Genomic DNA, 21109 nt, shown 5'->3' with positions numbered 1-21109 from the left:
GGTCAGCCTGAAAACACTCTTTTTGCCTGTCTGTTTAGCCCCATAGTTAAGAAGTGAATCAACAGCTTATCAGCCAATATCAAAGAACAGTTATTATAAAGAATTCACAAGTCCCTCTATTTTGCTCTGCAACTAGATACATATAACAAAGCCACTTATTATACTACATTAGATATGTGCACAAGATAAATATTTTTCAAAGACTTATTGTTAATTACCTTGCTGGTACATATTGCAGCTGAAAAAGTTTATAACATCTCATGATATGGATTTCTTGAAATGCACTGGAATTAGCACAGATGGTGCATGAGCAGTATCTGGAAAGCTTAACTGGATTCGTATTACAGATTAAGAAAATCATACTATCGGTGACTTTGTACCACTGGTACATACATATGGAAGCTCTAGTTGCTAAGATACCAGAAAAACTAAAACAGATCTTAAATGAATCAAGCTTGTCAATGTTATAAAAAGCAAATCACTGAATTCAAGACTTTTTCAATGATCCGGGGCACCACTTTGCAAAGATATGAACAGTGAACACCATTAACTTTTGCTACACTGTGAAGTTCACTGGATAGCAATAGCAATAGCAAGCACATTTCTATACCATTACCACTCTTAAGCACTCTTAAGCACTCCCTAAGCAGTTTACAATGTGTGAGCTAATTGCCTCCAACAAGCTGGGTGCTCATTTTAGCAACCTCAGAAGAATGCCAGGCTGAGTCATCCCTGAGCCCCTGGCTGGTATTGAACTTATAGTCTTGTGGTTTGTGAGTGAGTGAGTGAGTGGCTGTAGTACAAGCATTTAACCACTGTGCCACCATCATGAGGTAAAGTTTTGTCTCATTTTTGAGAACTGAGGGGCTGTACAGCCCAGCACTTTGTGCTGGCCTGTAGGTGCGGTGAGGGCTGAGCGTTCGCTCGCTCCAAGCCCTTACCATGCTGCCCAGCCACCATTATAGCATGCGTCCATCCACATGGCACATGCCATGGTGATACATGCTAGGTGCAGCGCCCAAATGGTGCTGGATGGAAGGGGCATCATCATGGCATGCCTATGATGCCCTTTCCAGGGCACAAGAAGAAGCTGGCTAATGGCAGCTTCGTTTTGCCTCCCGAGAAGGCAGAATTGCTGCCACGGTATGTGATTGCCACGGCAATGATCCGGGGCAAAAAGGGGTGGCTGCAGACTGCCCATCTGTAAACGCCCTGAGAGACAAGTTAAGAGTATCCCTCATGGAGCACCTCAGTGTTTGACCAATTTTTCCTGAATAGTAAAATCAGCATCTGCCAGATATCTTCACCCAATTAAATATGCTCTACTTAAATCTTCAAAGAGAAAAAAAATACAGTTGAATCAATAATGAAAAAGCATCATCATGTATCAAACTGGACCTATGAGACATTTCCAAACCTCACAAACTTTCTTGGTTCCACCAACAAAAACTTGGCTGAGGAAGACATGTCACTTGTTTTTGTTATTACTTGCTCTCAAGTTAGCCCTGACTCATGGCAACCTTGTGAATGAGACACCTCTAAGACTCCTTATCCTCAACAGCTCTCCTCGGGTCCTGAAGACTCAATGTCATATCCTCCTTGATTGTGTCTGTCCATCTGGTATGCAGTCTTTCTCTCTTCCTACTGCCCTCTACCTTTCCAAGTATCATCTTTTCATTAGATGAAATAGTAGAGTGTGAAGCAGCTTCTGGGTAGCAGCAGTAATGGTGGGTGGCATTGACAGAGAATATTTCAGAGACAACACCACATTAGTACTTTGCAGAGGGAGGCAATGGTGAACCTCCTCACTAAAACTCTCACCAAGAAAACCCTATGAGGAGACATACAACATATCACACAAATTTGAAAGATTTGCAGTTCCTGTTAATATTTTTTGTTCATGGGCCAAGTAAATACTAGATTACAGATCCACATTCAGTTAATATGTTTGAACTAGAGGTGCTCACAGCAGCAGAGGAAGACAAACTCATAGAAATATCCTCAGATGGTGCTCTGAAATTGCAGTTCAAGGAACAGTCGTTTCAAATTTCTAGACTCACCTACAAGCAGATTTTCTGAAACTATTGAAAAAGACTATCAAAGTATTGATGCCTTTCATAACAACATACCTGTGTAAAAAATCATTTTCGGTTATCTTAAAATTAAACATAGAAAACATTTGGAAACCATACAGAATATGAGTTTTAGCTATTATGCCAAAAGTAACATGGCTTATAAGTGAAAAGCAGCACCAACCTTCTCATTAATTAATTAATTAATTAATTAATTAATATTAACAAGTTCTATTAAGCCATTTTCGGTGTTCACGTATTATTGCAGTTGTTGGTGGTGGTGGTTGTAGTAGTAGTAATAGAAGTAGTAGTAGTAGCTTGTATTGAATCATTCTCATAAAATATTATAATAGGAGTATGTGCATTTACTTATTTCTTCCTTCTCTCCAAATCTGAAGACCCTAGATGAGCAACTTACAATAAATATGATCCATTTTACAGTGTTAAATCTTTAGGGTGTTAACTCTTGGTGGCCGAAGGCAACAAAAGATATTTACAGGGGGTCTGTGGTAAAGAAAGGTTTAAGGACCACAGAGTTGAGACTTTATGCTCCAATAAATATATTTTAAGGTGTAACCCCTCCTCACTTCTATGGTGTCATGTACACAGGGCAAAAGGAGCAGTCAGAGGCTGCTCCTGCCCCAATTGCACAAGGACTGTGGCAACCACACGGGCCTGGCCCCAATCCAGGCCACTGCTGCAGTCCTCAACCCAGCCGCTGGCAAGGAGAGGCTTTTCGTCACTTCTTTTTGTGCTGGCTCTTCCAGATTGGAGCTGGCTCAGTGTGGCTTCTGGCCACATTTGGGGCATGTGTTGTGTAAACACCACACCCTCGAAGCAAGTCGAAGCCAGTGCTTTAACTCACCTGCTTCAAGCCCTTATTTCCTTCTGCCTCTGCTATTCTGCATACTCAATACTTAAAATAATTTCCAGTCATCTCAGCCTCTTCTACAGATAAACTGATATTACCTCTTATAGAAGACTGGCTGGCTTTGTGGATGCCTGATATATTTCCTCATCATGTTTCATGTTGTCTGCTTAAAACTATATCAATTGATTCACATTATGTTAGTGTCTGTTGGACTTATGTTCATGTCTAGGCTCAGGGTAATCTATAAACTGTTTGAGCAGTCCTCCTTCCATCCTTTCAAAGTTCTGCATAGCAAGTGGGACACTCCAGTTTGTCAATTTACATAGAATCATAGAGTTGGAAGAGACCACAAGGGCCATATCAGATGAAGTGGTAGGGTCCAGAAAGGGCAAGCTCACCTCTGTTGAATCTCCAGATTTTCCTTCTTATTCCTTGTTTGATCAACTGGGGAAGGAGAATTTAAATTTCTTCCAGGTGGTGTCACTTCAGCCATTGCCTCCTTAGACCCTTCCTGCTCAGATGACCCTCTCTCAGTTTTTCTCCATTTAGCTCTTCTGTTCTGAAACCAGACCTGAATTAAGAGGAAGAGTATCAATCAGCAGCTTTGCTTCAGCATAAAACATTCATAATCTGTGTGAAGCTCCTTCTTCTTTCCTGCAGTGCAACAATTCTGTGTTACACTTGAGACTGTAAGAAAGCTTCATCTTTGCAAATGAAAACCAAATTGTATTAGGATCTGCAGTATGCATATTTTTGATGACCTCATGAAGTGAAGCACATTGTTTATATTACTATGCACTTAACACATGGATTTATGTGGCATATAAACATTAATGTAGCATATAAGCATGATACTTTGAACAGAGAAGAAAAAGTTTCAATATGTCATGAAAATAATAATGCCATCAGTGCAAAATTAAAGGGAGAACAAAGGAGACTTAAATGTACCTTTAACCGTTTTGTTAGCACATTTAATATAGTATACTTTAATACAATGTACTTTAACATGCTACTGTGATCACTTTCCCCATATTGTGTTTTGCTACAGAGATATCCTGCCAGTTGGAGTGAAAAGCAGTGAGCCTATGGTCTGGTACAGCAGAAGCAAGCTTCCTATGTCCAAATGCTGAAGAATTTTAAAAAAATCTATCATGTGTTCACTCCTGACCGAAAGGAAGCATGCACTACCCACAACCACCCAGATGCAAACTCAGAAGGATACATCAAGGGCTACTAATTCTAGGCCTTATGGCTACATACTACAGTATCATGTTGGCTATATAGTACCTCCAGTATTATGTCACTAAATACCAATAGCTGTGATACTACAGAAGGAGAGAAGTACTGTCTTCAAATCTTGGTTGTGGGCTTGCCATAGGCACATCAGATTGGCTACTCTGGAGTAAGAGGATATTGAAGACAGGCTTTTGGTATGAACCTGAGGCTTCTGAGGAACCTCTGCAGAATCCAAGTGCACAACACTGTATGATCAATAAACACATTAAAGAAGTAAAGGGGCTCACTGTAACTCATCCCAAATAATAATATATAAAACCAGAAATATAAAAGAAATAAAAATTAGAGAGGAATCAAAAAGACTTGCAAAGCTCCTACCATTCCCAATTAAAAAGACTCTACTAAGTCTTCAGATGCAGTGGGAGAGATGACTTTCTACTGATAGATTAATTATATTTTAATTTTTGTATGTTTTAGTTCTATGAACTTTTATCTGTATCTAGGCCCTCTAGCTGTTCCAACTCTGAGCACACCCTGAGAGGCATGGGACAGCAGCAACCAGGAGCCATGGTCTACAACGGACTACTGGCAAGGAGCACTTTTGGGGGGCTCCTTTTGCAGCCTTAGGCAGCCGCAGCACAACTTCAGCCCAATCTGGGATCCTGCATCATCTAAATGCAGTGCCCCCCCAGATCAGCCTGAAGGTGACGCTTTTGGTCCATCTGTTTGTAAGCCACTTTGAGTCCTAGAGCTGGGGGAAAGGCAGGATATAAATAAAATAAAATGGCTCTGACTGCTTCAGGTCCTCTTGCTGAGCCAACGACCCTCCATCCATTCCATTCCAGGGAAAGACTCGCTGTTTTCTTATTTTATTGGAATAAGCAAGCTACCACAGAACATGTGATATGTTTCCTCTAATCCTAATTATTTTTCTCCTGATGCTTTCCTGTTTCACTGACTCTGGCAGAGAGAGGGAGAGACTACACCATCCTCTAATGAATTCCAGCAACCTAAACTGATTAAGTTTAACATTAATTTCACTCATAATCAGAAAATCCACCAAGATCAACCACATTAGGGAGAAATCTAATGAGTCAACAGTTAAACAAGTTAATATGCAAATTGTTCCAGGCTCACATTTTGCCTTTATAATCAGAAATTGGGGGTGGGGGGAGATAGAATCTATGGTTTCTTTTCAGAAAACAGCCCAGCAATTTATTTGAAATTTGACAAGATGTTAGAGGATGCTGACAGGGTATATTATTAGTGCAAGTTTAATTTTGACTCCAGCAGTGTGTTTGCTTTCTCCCCCAAATATATTAAAAACACTATGGAAACAATGAATTAGAAAATTTTGGTTATATTTGTTTACTGATTTTTCTGTTTGTACAGTGTCTTTATGCAGATACTAAATTATTCTACAAATATGCCCTGTTTTTAGCATGTTAAAAAATTGATGTTTCCTTCTTCATTGGGGCAAAAATTTCCCCAAAGGAAAAGGCATGAGACAAAATGAGAAAAAGTTATCTCCATGTTAACTCTCATTCTCCTATTCAAATGCTGATGTGACAGTACACCTAGTGACTTCATCAATGTATTTGTATTTATGTGACTGTAATATGTATTTTACATTAATTTTTCCTATAATCTACACATACACCAGAAAACTAGGAAAAGTTAGTATCAAGGCTGAATAATAATAATAATAATAATAATTATTATTATTATTATTATTATTATTATTATTATTATTATTATTTATGTTTCCCCACCTCTCCCAGTGGATCGAAGCGGGGTTACAGACTAAAAAAGCACAAAGTGTTTACATAAAAATTCAATTTAAAAAATTTGGTGAAATCAGAAAGTGCTCCCAATGTGTCTGTCCTTACATGAGAGGAAAGGTTACATGGAACTCTATGTAACAAACAAACAAACAAACAAAAATCACTGTAAATTAGATAGTAATAGAAAATTGTATCAATGACTGCTACTCTACAACATGTTGTTACTGGCTCCACCTCTATGGTACCATTTAAGACAAACAGGCATCAGTCAGCTCCAGTTATCTTAAGAAAACACTGAAGGGAAGAGGTTTGTGAACACCTGGTTTAGATGGTAGCACCATTAATAACAAGAGCATAGATTTAATACCTACAGAGATCAAGAATTCTTACCTTTGTTTTTCCTACTTTATCCCTTCCATGTAATCATTTCCATTGTTCCCTGCATCAGCTAAGTCTTTTATCTTAAAATTGCCTGAAGAGAGTAGTCCTGAGAATGAATGAATGGCTTTGCACTGCACTGAAACAAGAGTCCTGCAAACTTTTAAGCACCATTTCTTACATTACATCCGAGTTTGTTCACATGTTTATTATTATTACATTTATATCCTACCTTTCTCCCAGTATTAAAAACCACAGATACCATTAAAATAACCTTCACTGTTATGGAGTCATTAAAATGAAGATTCTTTATTTTCCTTTCTGAATCAATGGTATAATCTTCTAGGTCAGGAATTAATTTTAGACAGAGAGATCTCTCATGTTCAATATTAAATGCTAGAACTATAAGATTTCACAGTTCCTTAGTTCATACTAACATATTCTGTGCACTGTCTGCAGAAGAAAGAAGTATAACTAGGCGATTGATTCCAGTAAGAGTGGAAGGAGTCATTCCTATACTAAATGTATAGGTCTCAGAACATACATGAGTAAGTAAGCTTTCCTTAATTTACAAATGTATAAACGTGATTATGGCAAATCCTTAACACAATGTATTAAACTGAAATTGTTATTTTACTGTTAATTGAATTTATAGTCTAAAAACCTAAATGCCAATTACATTAATGTACTGGTGCAGCTTGCTTGTGGAACAATTATTTACACTATTAACAATTCTGTTATTTTCTATTTCCTTCTGTAGCTTCACAATTGCATAGCACAAACAGCACCATTAACAGTGGCCTTGAGAATTCATGCTGAATCCTCAGAACAGGATTTGGAATGATTTGGATGTGAAGTAGTTCAGTTCCATTCACATCAGTGGAATTAAGCATCTAAACTTCAACAACTGCAATATAACTGGGTTGCAATGAATAAATCCACAATTCTGCTATGTCCCAGTACCTGAATTTCATCTAACTGGAAGCAAATTAGAATATGACTGGGCTGCCCATTATTTTGAATTGAAATACTTTGGCTTAACCATATTGAAGATGTTATTATGGTTATAGAAAATCTGGCTTTCTGAGCTATTGATAAAGAAATACACAGTTTAAAAGATTATTACAGGGTCCTGGGTATTGTTGTTTTTTATTATCATTCCATTTTTGTTTAGCATGCTTTTAATTGAATGTATCAGCAAAGGCTGAATGATGATTTTATCTGCATTCTAAATTTAGGAGAGCTAAATGCAAAGCCAATTGCAGACACTTCCTTGTATCTTAATTGAACGAAGGTCACAGCTATAACAACATTTAATTGAGCTATTTTTCATTATCATATTTTAATGACTTTGCAATGACAGTTTGCCAGCTTCTGAAGAAAGAGCTTGATGAAGTCGTTTATTTCCCTATTTAGTTTTTGTTTGACAACATCATCTTCTATTAAGATGTGTCTTCCCAGCACATTAATCATATTTGAATGAGCAAGGGGCAGAAATGTAAACATGATTCCCATCCCCAGTTTCCCCATGTCCCAGCATGAAAGCAAACCTTAGCATCTATTGTCTGCATGCACAATAGCCCACAACAAAGCTAAACACTCTAATTGTTACCACCCCTATCTCACCCTTGCACCTTTCAGCAAGAAGTTATGATCTTCCACTTCTGAATGCCCAATAATTGTCCCATTTATCTCAATTTGCAGTGCAGTCTTTAGGCACCAATTGCCAAAATGGTGGGAGGATAACCCCCAAGCCATCACCTCCAATGTACTGGCAAAAAGGAGATTTGAATGTCCAAATAATAATAATCAGTTTAATTTCCCTGCACATGACCAATGATTCATGTTCAGATTTAATAATCAGGGCTGCTTAATCTGATTATAGAAGAAATAATTTGTTTACAATCTCCAATTTACTGCAGTGAATTCCATTATCTTTCCTTGGCCACTGGGTTTTAAGAGATACTAACCTGGGTGGCGGGTGGGGGGGGGAGGCATACTATTGCATTTCCTACAATTAAATCTTTGCATAGTCTTAACCCTGAGCACCTACATAAAAAGAAGACAGAAACAGCAGTCAGAACAAGCCCCATAAATAACACATTTGAACGGGAAGGAAGGCTGGCTATTATTGCTAAGTAGTGTATGCCTGGGGTGGGGGGATATTCAGCACCTGGATTGTGCTTCTGAACTTTCTTCACACAAATGCTGTAGATCCTTAACATGCACTTTACTCTCTGACAGAGCATTTATAGATAGAATGAAGTAAGAGGGTTGACTGCATTTGACAAACAGCCAAGTTAACTCTGCCCACCAAACAGTGAAATACTCCTTCCATTGCTAGAAAGTAGGATAGGGATTCCGGAATGATTTCAGTGAACAGATCCTCATGGTGACAGAAATGGGAAGAATATTCCGCTGTGCAGATTGGTTTATAATGCAGGCATTGAGGTTCTAAACCTCAAATAGCCACAGCAGTGCCCAGCATAACTACAGCAAGCTGAAAGAGACTTTCTTTTTACATATCCCCACCTCTCATCTGCACCTGAATCATTTAGATCCATCATATTTGGGGGGGGGAGTAACCACTGGGGAATGCAGCACTGTGACACTCCCCATAGAGAGCCACCGCACTATCCACACTCTCTCACAAAAAGCTGTGATCCTTAAAACAGTCTTGTGGACTGTCGACATTCATTGAACTAAATGGTTCTGTTTTCCAGATAAATGGAAGTAGGGCCATTTTACTTTCTTCTTCTTCCTCTTCTTGAAGGGAAGACTACCTAACATTGGTAGAATGGAAGCTGATAAAGTTCCAGATAAGAGAATGGGCTGCTAAGAAAGAATTAAGGCTTCTTCTTCTTCTTTTTAAGATTAATGGAATTTACTTACTGACATACCAAGCATTCATGCCACAAAATAAACAGGATTGGAGAGGTACACTAAAGTAATGCAAAGCACAATCCCCAACTGCTGTTTAAAAATTACTCAGTAAACTGTTACATAAATAGTTACATTTATTTTAATAAAATCAAATAACTGATGTTTGTCAACTGTCTCAGTATGCAGACGCTGTGCAAAACAGTGCAAAGCAAAAGGAGGCAACTTCTTATGAGTTCCAGTGTTTTTGTTTGTATCTCCATATGCATAAAAGGACTAGAAAGTTTCCCTGAGGTGCTTGGATCGATCCCTTATGTGGGGTGCGTTGAGTGCGGAAGAGTTGTTGCTCCGGAGCAGTCCTTTGCACCGGAGAGCCCTTTTGCAGGCGAGGAGCAGAGCGGGCGGGGAGCGCCTCCTCCCTCCCTCCCCCCTCCCTCCCCCTCCCCCCTTCAAAGCGAGGAAATGGATGTGCATTGATGTAATTTAGTACCTTAGAGACACGGACAAATTAGTGTAGAACATTATCACTGGTTAATTATGAATGACCGATTAATCAACCTAATCTAATATTCCACATTATGTTGATGTTATTAAAGTGCATCATGAAAATGACAGATTGGCTTCATTTGCTTTCTTTGGCCAAAAGTGCAAATGGGTCCTCCTCGCAGGCAGCACTCAGTGAATGGGATGGGGTCGGGAGGGAGGGAGGGAGGGAGGGAGAGGCAGCAGGAGCAGCAACAGCAGCAGCAGCAGCAGGAAAACTTTGCTCCTGCTGCTGCTGCTGCTGCTGGGAGGAGGCTCCGGGCCTGGCAGGCCAAGTCCCCGTTTACCTGAACGCGGGCTTCGGTCAGGTTGATCTTCATGGCCAGCTCTTCTCGGGTGAAGACGTCCGGGTAGTGCGTCTGGGCGAAGACCGCTTCTAGAGCTTCCAGCTGCTCAAAGACACGACGTCGGGGCAGTGAGAGGAGAAGGCAGGCCCGCGGGGCTGCTCTGAGCGGAGGGAAGGCGCCTTTCCGGAACAGCCCCAAGGCCAGACCTCCAGGAACAGGCGAGGGTCCCCCGTGTGGCCCCCGTCCCTCCCTCCCTCGCTCGCTCGCTTCTGCCTTGGCCCACGGACTGAGAGGGAAAGGGGCCAAGGCCAGGCCTACCTGCTGGAGCGTAAAGGTGGTCCGGTTGCGCCGCTGCTTCCGACGCAAGAAGCCCTCGTCGAAGTCGGCGGCGGAGGCGGCGGCAGGGCTCCCGAAGGGCGCGGCACCTGGGGCGGGGAAGAGAGAGGGGGTGCTCAGGGGCCCCTGGAGGGAAGGGGGGCTGCTGGTGGTCCAGATCCCGTCCAAGGAACGAGAGCCAGCGGGCCAAAGACGCCCTTTGGCCCTTCCCTGCCTGCCACCTCCTCTTCCCGATGGCGCTCCCCCGATTCCCCCCTTCGGCCGCCAGTGAGAGCGGAGTGTCTCGGGCAAAGGGCACCCCCCCCCCTTGAGAGAGAGAGAGAGAGAGAGAGAGAGAGAGAGGAGCTTCCTTTCCCCTCAGGAAGGGAACTATGATAAAAGGCGCAGATGGGTATAATAATAATATGATTTATTTATATTCCGTCTTTTCCCATTGGGAATCAAGGCGGATTACAGCAATTGTAAAAACATTATGAAATAAAATGACAATTCAAAATAAATAGTTCCTTATCCCGACCCTCCCCCCATCATAAAAACCTTGATCAAAAAACGATTAAAAGAGAACAGTAGAATGAGTTTAAAAATATCCCTGTGAGTTTCAGTCACAAAAGTCCTTGGAAAGGATCCTCCGGGGCGAGGGGGGGGCGGTGGCTGCGGGAGGGTCAGAGCCTTCAAAAGCTCCAAAGCGCCGCATCGTCCCCCCAGCCCCGTCCCCCTCAAGAGCAGCGGCCGAAGATGAAGACTTAACCCTTTCGCCAGCTCCTCCGCCCGGCCAGATCCTGGCCCCAAGTGCCGCGGGATAGCCGCGCCCGGGCTGTGTGTGTGTCGCCGTGGATCCTTCCCTTCCCGCGTCCGCCCTAGGATTGTGTGTGTGTGGGGGGGGGAAGGGTGAGCCCAGAAGAAGAGGGACCCAGGGCCAGCGACGGCCTGAGGACGGGGACGGAAACCTTACCCGCGCCCCTGATCCGTACTTAGGAAGAAAAGCACCCACCCACAGCCACACGCAAGCTTATTTTCCTCTGCAGGGAAAGAATGCAAAATCAGCCGTCTGAACCGAGGCGGTCGACGGGTATAGTTTTTGTTCGTTTCTTATTTACTTTTCCAAAAGGATCGCCCAAACCAGGCTACTAGTAAACAAGGCCTTCTGGTTTGGAAGAAAAGACCGCCCCAAAGCCATTCCTGGGGCTGAAATCCCATGACTGGGTCTAAACCTCGTTTGATGAAACCGATTTAAACCCTCTGACGCGCGAGGGGTCTTTTGAAGACTTTCTTAATGGTTCCTGGGTTCAAGCACTTATAGGCAGCAGTTTTGGAAGAGATTTGGGAGGGGCGCCTTGACTCCTGCCGAAAGCAAAGCCCCGAGACCCGGATAGCCTTTCTGCTCCGCCTGTCTCTTCGGGTTTAGTTTTACACACAAACAACACACACACACACACACAATCTCGTATTCAAGTCAATGCGATTCTTCATGAGACTTGTATCGGACTGCCTCCTAAATTTATGCCCCCTAAATTCAAGACAGAACAATGCCTCAGTCCACTTATGTTACCCTTAGAAATTTCGACGAAGACTGGTTCACAAATGAGGGAACGTGGGCCAACCATTCGTGGCTCCATTCTGTGGCCCCCTTTTTAAGAAAGCATGTGGGGGGTGTTTGCAATGGGGAGGCAGGCAGGTAAGCAACTCTGACCGGAATTAATTTATGAAAATAAATGAGGTTTGCCCTCACCATTAAATTGCCTCATTCCCGGCTCCCTTTTTCATTTCACTTTCTTAGTGCCATCCTTACCCTCCACTCTGGCCTGAAGATTTTTGTTAATTCAGTTTATGGCACTTTTAAATCTGCTGTATCCACACTGCAGAAATCATGCAGGTTGGACACCACTTTAGCAGCCATGGTCAATGCTATGGAATTGTGGGAACTACAGTTTTGTGAGACGTTTAGCCGTCTCTATGAGAAAGCTCTAGTGCCACAGTAAACTACAATTTCCAGAATTCCATAACATTGAGCCACGGCAGTTAAACCGGTGTCAAACCTGGATTATTTCTTATTATTTCTGTGTGGATGCAGCTGGTGAATTGTTTCCCCATTAGGAGCTTTATGGTTGTATGGGATACCTTCTCTTTTCCTGCTGCTTCATAAGAAACCAATGTGGGTGGGTGGGGGGGGGGTTGAGGGGACGGGAGTTGTGGGGCTGGGTACGAACTGAAGGGGCCCACAGAAAACTTCGAAGCTGCCAAAAGGCCCACCGAACTCCAAGCGGGATCCTCCTCTGAGTCAGCGGCCAAGGAATGTTAACGGCGAAGGAGACCTCTGGAAACGGCCTTGGCTCACAGGCTGCCGGAGCTGGGTGGCATCCGCCCTGGACCAAGGGGGTCCCGAGAAGGAGGAGGAGGGAAAAGGAACAGGGCGAGACTGAGCTGGCAGCCAGGCCTCCGGAGTCCCGTCTGCCCCGGTTGGGCTCCGTCCATTTAGGCTGTGGGAACTGAGGGGCTTGCTCCCAGTGCAAGTCTGTCCTTTGGGGGGGTCTCCTCAAGGCTCTCCCGTCTGTGACTCCCTCTGCCCTTCTTGGAAGGCCGGCGCGGCCGGAGCCAGCCCTCCTCCTCGGGCTCGGGGGCTAGAAGCGGAGCCCCCTGAATCCCGGGGCGCCGATGAGGCTTTCTGGCAGAGCATGGGCCATTGTCCCCTTCCTTCCTTCCCTCCGCCCGGCTCCCGTCGAAGCCTCTTTCCCAAACGGCATGCAAGATTTATGCTGCCCGCGGGCTATAGGAGCGCCAGAGCCTCCCGATTAGGGGCGGAACGGGACCATCTGTGCAAAATGGAGGCTGGGGAGGCGGCCCCTCGCCCCCGGCCCTGGCAGAGAGGGAGGGAAGGAGGAGGGAAGGAAGCCAGCGCCCAAAAGCCCGCCAGGCCAGGAGGAACTACTCTCGGGACCCACCGGCCCCGGTTGCCCAGGAAAGGGAGCAGCATTTGCACATTGAGCGAAAGAGCCCTCCGTGGCCGTCTGCTTTACAGTCGCTGCTCTCCGTCCCTGCCTCGGTCCCCGGCAACAGGCTCCCCAGGTGCTCGGCTGGCCCAACTCCAAGCCAGCCCCCTCCCCCGGGTCCCCTGGGGCCAAGGCGGCTCCTTGTGGGAAGCCCCTCTGCGCCGCCCTCGGAAGCTCGGCTCCCCCAAAAGTTCGCGCTTCTCCTCATGCTGGAGCTCCGGCGCCTCACTCACCTTCCAGTTGTGGGGGGCAGTGGAAGTAGAACATGGTGGCGCCCGGAGCAGCTGCTGGGTCCGTCTGGGGAGGAAGAAGAAGCAGCAGCAAGAGCGAAGGGGGTGAGCAGCAGGGCCCCGACGTCCCTCCCTCCCGCCTTCCTCTCCAGCCCCAAAGGCCCCCCAAGACTCGGGGGAGTGGGAAATAGCTCTTTCTAACCCCTCCCCCGTTTGGTACTAATTCTGGTTCTAAAAAAAATCAGCGACAGGTTCGCTTTAGGGTTGCCACGAATCTCGAGTGATGGTCATGTCCACAGCAACCAAAGCCCTCTACTTCTCCCCGAAGGGCGTATCCCTTTTGAAAGTTGGAACCAACAACGACAGCAGCAGCCACACAACTCCCTCGGGAGAGCTTGGTCCAAGTGAGGGCCCAGGCCCTGCTGCCACTGATGCTCAAAGAGAGTCTTCTGAGCCAGGGGCCCTGTCACCCCGACCTCTCTTTGGAGCAGCAATGTGTCTCTTCTAACACGTGGGGAAACTTGTGGGAGAAGGGACGCTTGTCAAGGCGGCGGCGGCGGCCAGGTGTGTCTCCCCTGCCCCGACCGAGGGAGCTGCGTGGGGCCCTGGAGAGCCGGAAAGGCTTGCCTTGGAGTGGCCCCCGCACGGACCCATGGGAACCAGCCCCACCAGAAGCCTCCGCCCTACCTTCAACCTTCAGCCAGAGGCCAGGAGACGTCGGCGGCGGGAGCAATGGCCTCCTCCTCCTCCTCCTCGTGGGGTGGAGGCAGGCCCAGGGCCTGGGCGACGTCGTGCCAACGAGCAGATGCTGTTTGTGCAAGCCTGCCTTCAACCCGCCGAAGCGCCACTCGGCACTTGCTTTTATAATCTGAGGCGTAATTGGCCTTAATCGGATTATTGTCCGCGCTGCCTGAGCGAGGCACTTGGATAGGTCCGCTGGGCCCTCCGAATGACCCACGTGCTGCGGGGAGGGAGGGAGGGAGGGAGGGAGGGGGCGCGCGTCATTTCTCGGGAAGCAGCAAGGCTGAGAGCGGAGGGAGGCCGGGAGGAGGAGAGCCCTCGGGCCCCTTCCGCTCCCTCCCTTCCCCCCTCTCCCCAGGAAGGTTCTCTGGCTTCTGGGTGCCTCCCTCGAGGGGAGGCCGGGGCGGGCGGGGAGGGGGCCGGGCCGCTGGCACTGGGGCTTCCTGCCTGGCTGGCTGCCTGGTGCGCTTCTCCCGGGCCGGCGGCTAATGGCCCATTCGGAGGGCTTTCCAGGCGCCGCCTCGCTTTTCCAAAGCGAAGTTTGATTTTGTTCACAGCGAGGGGTCTCCGGCTTGCTCCTCGTTCCCCGTCTGTAAATGAGATGCAATGGGATCCTTCGCAATTACTTTTAAAACGCATCGGAGACGGAGGCGTGGCGGCGGGAGAGATGGTCCGGCTCCGAAGCCTGGCTGAAAATGAGCCTCGAAAACCCCCAGCTGAAAATTTAACATCGCGGGCGCGGGATTGGATGGATGGAGCGGCACCGAAGGGGGAAAAAAAAAGGGGGGGGGGGCGGGATAATGGCGCGTAATTGGCTCTGTAATAGCATTACACCAAGCTAATAGCCGCTGATGGCCCCCCTGCCCTTTTAAGTGCTTCCCTGGCGTAAAGGCTTTACGCTATTAAAGGGGGAATATAATGATATTGGGGTTATTAAATGAGTGTAATTAATTTATGCACTGATGAAAATAAAGTTGGTATTTTGATCCACTCAAGATGCGTCAGAAAGATGTAGTCAGACAACTGTTGATAAATTTGGATATCTATAAATCAGAGACTACATGTTTTATTTAGAACAATCCGTTTTTGGACAGATTGCAAAAACGAAATATATTATGAACACAGCCGGAGAAAGAGAAGGAGGAAAGAAGAGGCGAGAGAACCGGCGAATGGATCGCTCAGAGCATCGCCTCTTTCGTCGCCAGTCCGGGAAAAGGGAGGCAGAGAGGGAGGGTTCTTGGGCCCCATCCCTCTGATGAAGAAATGCCGCGGATGCACAAGTGACAAATAGGCTTCCTGATTCTCCTCAGTCTAAAATTCTGCTGGCAAAGAGATGGGCCACATTTACCCAGGCAAACTCCGTGGTGGAGAAGCTGTTCTTGGGCACAGGGTCCAGTCAGCTTTCTCCGAAGGCTGAGGGCCTCCTCTGCTCAGGAGCCCCAAAGGGAAGCAGGCCTAGGTTGGGTCCCTCCTCGGGGTCGGAAAGCCTTCTCCTTGGCCTTGAGTCGATGTCTCCTTCGCCGGCCTGGAAACGGAGGGCTCCTCCGTCGCTCTCCGACCTCTGAGGGAGCCAAGCGAGGGAGGCAAGGGGTGCGAATAAAGGGACCCCCATGCCTCCCTCGCCCTCTTCCTGGCTCTGAGGGAGGGAAGCGGGATCCCTCGGCCCTCTCCCTGGCCTCCGGGCCAAAGACGGGGAGACCTTTCCCTCAGAGAGGAAGGCCGCCCTTCACTTCCCTAAAAGCCCTGGCTTTCCTTGGGCTGGCGGAGGAAAGGCAAGGCTCCCTTCAGCACCTCGGACAGCGGGTGGGCTCCTCGGGGGCTTTGGCGGGGCTTGGGCAGGCGAGGGCCCCGGAGCAAGGCCGGGCCCTTGAGAGACAGCCCCCAGAGCCCCGGGCGGCGTGGCTTTCGTTTCTGGCTGCGAGAGAGGGCCTTTGAAGTGGGGAAGGGGGGCATGCCTCACGTCTCTTGGGGCAGCAGGAGAGACATCAAACAAACAAACTCAACCCTCCGACTGGGATGCTTTCGCTCTGGCTCCCGAGAACGGAACGTTTCGCTTCCCCGGTGCCTTTGGACGGAAAGCCTCCGCCTGTTGGGGCTGAGCCTGGAGTTCCCTTTGGCCGGGCCCCTCCTTTCAAGGCGGGAGCTGAGCCCCGGCGGCCGGAGGGCTTCCTTCCGAGGCAGTGGCCCATCTCTACGGCTGCGGACAGGGGAAGCCCAGAAGTCTCCCCAGGTGGCGTCCGCCGCGGAGGCCTTTCGAAAGGAACTAAGAGAAGCCTTAGGAATGTGTCCCCCCCTCATTCTCTCTCTCTCTCTCTCTCACACACACACTGCGATAATAGAGCCTTTGAGATGACCGGAGCCCAGCTTCTCCTTCCCAGGCCCACCTCAACCGGAGGGAAAGGCGCCTCGCTGCCTGCTTGAGCCTCGGAGCCCTTCGCTGAGCCTAAACTGCGGGTCCTTGCCCTCGGGGGGGGGGGGGAGCGAAAGCCGACCTCCCGCCCAAATGCCAGGAGGGCCTTTTCCGACGAGGAGCGTACAATCCTCGCTCCTTTCCTCCCAACAGGAATGCGCAGTCGGAGCAGGTGTAGCTTTTCCAGCCATCTTCGTGGGCTGCCTGGCTTCAGCCTCTAGCGAGCTTGGCTCTTCTGGCTTCCCTCGGGGTCCCGGGAGACCTTGGGCCGCCCGCTTCTCCCAGCCACGAAGAGGGGATAGTTTGTCTCAAGCTGCGTGCAGTAAAATGCATTTTCTAATTAGTCAAATTTGCCGATTTGTGCCGCTTGGATTCTCACATAATTTATAACGTAAAAAGGTGCCTTCTTTTTCTAAAGACCAAGGTGACTGCTCTTCATTGTCTGTCTCACCTCTTCCACACTTGATATTCGCTAGACTCATAATGTTAATTGGCTTCCTATACGGATCATCAGTTTAATGAAGGAATAAATCCTCTGTTTTATTCTTTATGTCTTTCTGTTTTAACACTCATTGCTTTAATGAGGAATGGGACAGGTCCCCAAACTGAAACGTGTGAAAGTCAGGCCCCAGAATACAGCGGCGGCGGCGGAGAGGGAAAGCCAAAACCTTGGCGCTGCTGCCCTTCGCCAGACCGTCCTGCGGGAAAACTGGGGCCAAATGTTCCGCTGGCCTCGGCCGAGAGGTGCCTCCTGCCTCCCTCCTTCCTCTTCGGAGCTTTCTGCCGTCAAAAGAGCTGCCGCTTCCTCCTCCTCCGCAGCGCCGGCGCCCCGTTCATTTCAATGGGACACTTACTGAAGACTATTATTGAACAGGGAAAGCGAATGGCCAGAGTCATTCGATGAAATTTATACATTCACATATTTATCGCCATTTAAAATACAGATGTTTAATCCCAGATTTAATCTAAATTGACAGTGAGCACGAATAAAAGACATAATTGTAATTGCAGGAGGCACCTTTGAGACTGACTGGAAAAAAGACTTGGGCAGCATGAGCTTTGGTGGGCTTCGGTCTTACATCCTCAAAGGCATCCCAGGAAGTAGCCTGGAGTCTAGGAGAGCTCCTGCTGCCAACTTCTTTCTTCCAGTGAGCCTCAAAGATGCAACACCATCTCTCTGCAGTCTGATTCTAAAGACTGACATGGCTATTTCTTTGAATTCTACTGCTATGTTTTAAAACTATAAAATAATTCAACCATCAAAATCAATTAACAATTAAATCTTAGGCTTTGCTTGTTTTTTTAAACTTTGCATCTACATTTTAATGCCTTTGTATTGTTTTTTAACTAGTACCATGTTAATATTTTTGTTAGCCACCTTGAGTCCCTATATCCAGAGAAAGGCAAGATAGAAATAAATAAAATAGTAATAAATAATAAAAAATCAAAACGGCTGTTGCTTTTTAAAATGCTGTGGCTTTGGTCAATCTTTGGTGCAAGGGGGTTCCAAAACTCTGATCTACCCTTCTCATGAGAATGTGACACTGTTTGCTGCCCTACACATATTTCCCCCCATTTGTGGCAGGGAGTCGCTATCCACCCTCTTTGCCCCTTGGAGGAGGGACAGTATTTTTTTAAAAATGCCAATAACCAATCACTTAACAAATCACCACAGACACTGCTGTATATGGGGTTGGAAAAGAGGAATCGCCTATCCATATGGAACACATGTATACATACAAATATATATTAGAGGTGCATCTTGAATACATGAGGACATCTAGGTGGTGGAAGTAATCCCACAAAGAACAAGACCAATGTGGAAGAATACTAATGACCTTTGCAGGTAAATATTATTGCTCTTTTTTAACTCAAGAAAAAGCATTTTTCTCCTTAAACTGCCTCCAAATATCACAACCATAGAAGGATCACTTGATTAATTAACCAATTAACCTGTTAAACAAAAGATAATCAACTATAAGGCTACAGCCATATACATGGTGACCTGGAATAAGCTCCACTGAACACAGTGGAACTTAATTCTGCATAAGGTAGATGCGTATTTTGAAGAGTCCCATTAAAATGACTGACATTTACATCTGAACAACATGAATAGGATTATGCTCCACCATGGCAATCATAAACATATTCACTGAGAAATCAACTCCAGTAAAATCAGTATGATTCAGTCAGGATAACTTGTAAACAAAGATGCTCAGGATCATGTCACTTTAATTGTATTGTTCTAAATGTTTCCTGCTATGCCTTAAAAAAAAACCACCCACCCCACAAGCTGGAGTCATATTCCAGCTTTGAAAATGTGTTTGGTTCCTCAGAACTGTACATTATCAATTCTAGAAAGAGATCTCCACTTTACAGAAATGCAAAGATGAAATACCATTCAATACCAGATTACAAGATGAGAGAATTTTGCTGCCTAGGCCACAATGTGTTTTTACCTCTTTTGATGGGACAGTAGACTCTTCAGCTCGTCAAAGGGTTTCACTGCACTGCTGCTGATTATTAATTATTCATCAGTGATTTTGATATTGATGTTATTTTGTTCATTGGCTGTTACGCAACTTTTTTTTTTTTTATTTTTTTTTTTAATTTTTATTTGTACAAATAAAAAACAAATCATGCAATAACATTACAGAAAAAAAAGACACAGAAAAAAAGAGAAAAAAAAAAAGAAAAAAAATCACTGTAGACATATCATTGACCATACTCTCTCTCTTATTATTATCTACTGTGTACTTCCTTAGGCTGTAGTTCAAAGTTCCTCTTGTTTTTTCCTGTTATTCGTTTACTAACTCTCTTTGTATTCTTCAAATACCACCATTAGAACTATTAAAAGTTAAATATATCAGTGTCTAGTGAGTAAACTTTAATTTAAATTTAATCTTCTTACCCCAAAGCTATCTAACCCTCTATTATTCTATTTCAATTTATCTTTAGCTCATAATTCAAATAATCGGCATTCCCTTTTCTCTTTTAGTATATAGTTCTTCCATGGATTCCAGATTCCATAATGTGTTTCTAATGTTTCTTTACTTAATAACAATGTCAATTTTTGCATCTCACAAATTTCCATCACCTTTAGTCTCCAGTCGTCCAGTGTCGGGCTATCTTCGTTTTTCCAAAGCTTAGCATAGACTATTCTGGCTGCGACTATAAGAAAAAATAATAGTTTGTCTTGATTTCTATCCAAATTCAGATTATCTGAAATGTTTAGAAGATACAGTCTCGGTTCCATCTTTTTTACTGAATCCAATATCTTCCTAATTTCTTTATGTATCTTTTTCCAGTAATTTTTTGCTTTAATGCAATTCCACCAGCAATGTAAATATGTGCCAATATGAGTCTTACATTTCCAGCAGGTGTGGTTTTTATTTTTAAACATTTTGGCCAATTTAAAGGGCGTTAGATGCCATCTGAACATCATTTTGTAAACATTTTCTTTTATTAGGACGCATGGTGTGTATTTAATTCTTATTTGCCATATTTTTTCCCATGATTCTAATTGAATTTGTGTATTCAGGTCTTTTGCCCATTTTACCATATAATCTTTAACTATTTCTTTTTCCAACTCTAATTTCCTAATTAAGTTGTACAATTTTGAGATTTGTTTCTTGGGGTCTTTCATGATTTTTTCTAATTCCAATTCCATAGGACCAAATCCCTTTTCTTTTAAATCTAGTATGAAGCGTTCCTTTAGTTGCCTATATGTAAACCAATTACATATAAATCCCTCTTTATTCAGTTCTTCTTGGGATTTTAAGGTTATTCCTCCATCTTTTATTTTCAATATATCCTTATATGTGACCCAATATTCATTCTTCAAAATTTCCCTCTTATATAATGCTTCGTTTGGAGAAGCGTACATTGGTAATTGAGTACACCACACCTTTTTATATTTATTCCAAATTTTTAATAAGTTTTTCCTGAAAATATGATTATCGAAATTTTTATCCACTTTTAGTTTATCATAAAATAAATAACCATGTAATCCAAATTTTAATTCAAATTTTTCTAGGTTAATGGTTCTCTTTTTTTGTAGTTTTACCCAGTCTAATAACCAGTCCAAAACACATGCGTTGAGATACCATCTAAGGTTTGGTAGTGCAAGACCCCCATTTCCTGTAGAATCATACAGAACCTTTAGTTTTACTCTTGGCCTTTTATTATTCCAAATAAAGTTCGATATATCTTTTTCCCATTTTTTAAATGTTCTCTCACTAATACTTATAGGCACGTTCTGGAATAAAAATAATAATTTGGGTAGTATATTCATTTTTATTATTGACATCTTCCCAATCCAGGATAAATTCAAATTTTTCCATTTTTTCAGATC

General features: G+C 44.9%; 1 protein-coding gene across 1 annotated transcript in view; it reads right to left on the bottom strand.

Moving 5' to 3' along the window:
* Positions 1–13641, bottom strand: part of DRGX (dorsal root ganglia homeobox) — a 57612-nt gene extending 43971 nt beyond the window's left edge. Inside the window, exons 1-4 of the mRNA XM_089507941.1 lie at positions 13608–13641; positions 10370–10476; positions 10052–10153; positions 3342–3514 (exon numbers count right to left, since the gene is read on the bottom strand). Coding sequence (XP_089364067.1) covers positions 3342–3514; positions 10052–10153; positions 10370–10476; positions 13608–13641 — 416 coding nt within the window. The remainder of the gene's footprint in view (positions 1–3341; positions 3515–10051; positions 10154–10369; positions 10477–13607) is intronic.
* Between the last annotated feature and the right edge of the window lie 7468 nt (positions 13642–21109).

The sequence above is a fragment of the Sceloporus occidentalis genome, unplaced genomic scaffold (genome assembly GCF_023333645.1).
Source record: "Sceloporus occidentalis isolate IW3139 unplaced genomic scaffold, rSceOcc1.0.p SCAF_2, whole genome shotgun sequence".
Classification (NCBI taxonomy): Eukaryota; Metazoa; Chordata; class Lepidosauria; order Squamata; family Phrynosomatidae; genus Sceloporus; species Sceloporus occidentalis.
This window is presented reverse-complemented; position numbering and strand designations above follow the sequence as displayed.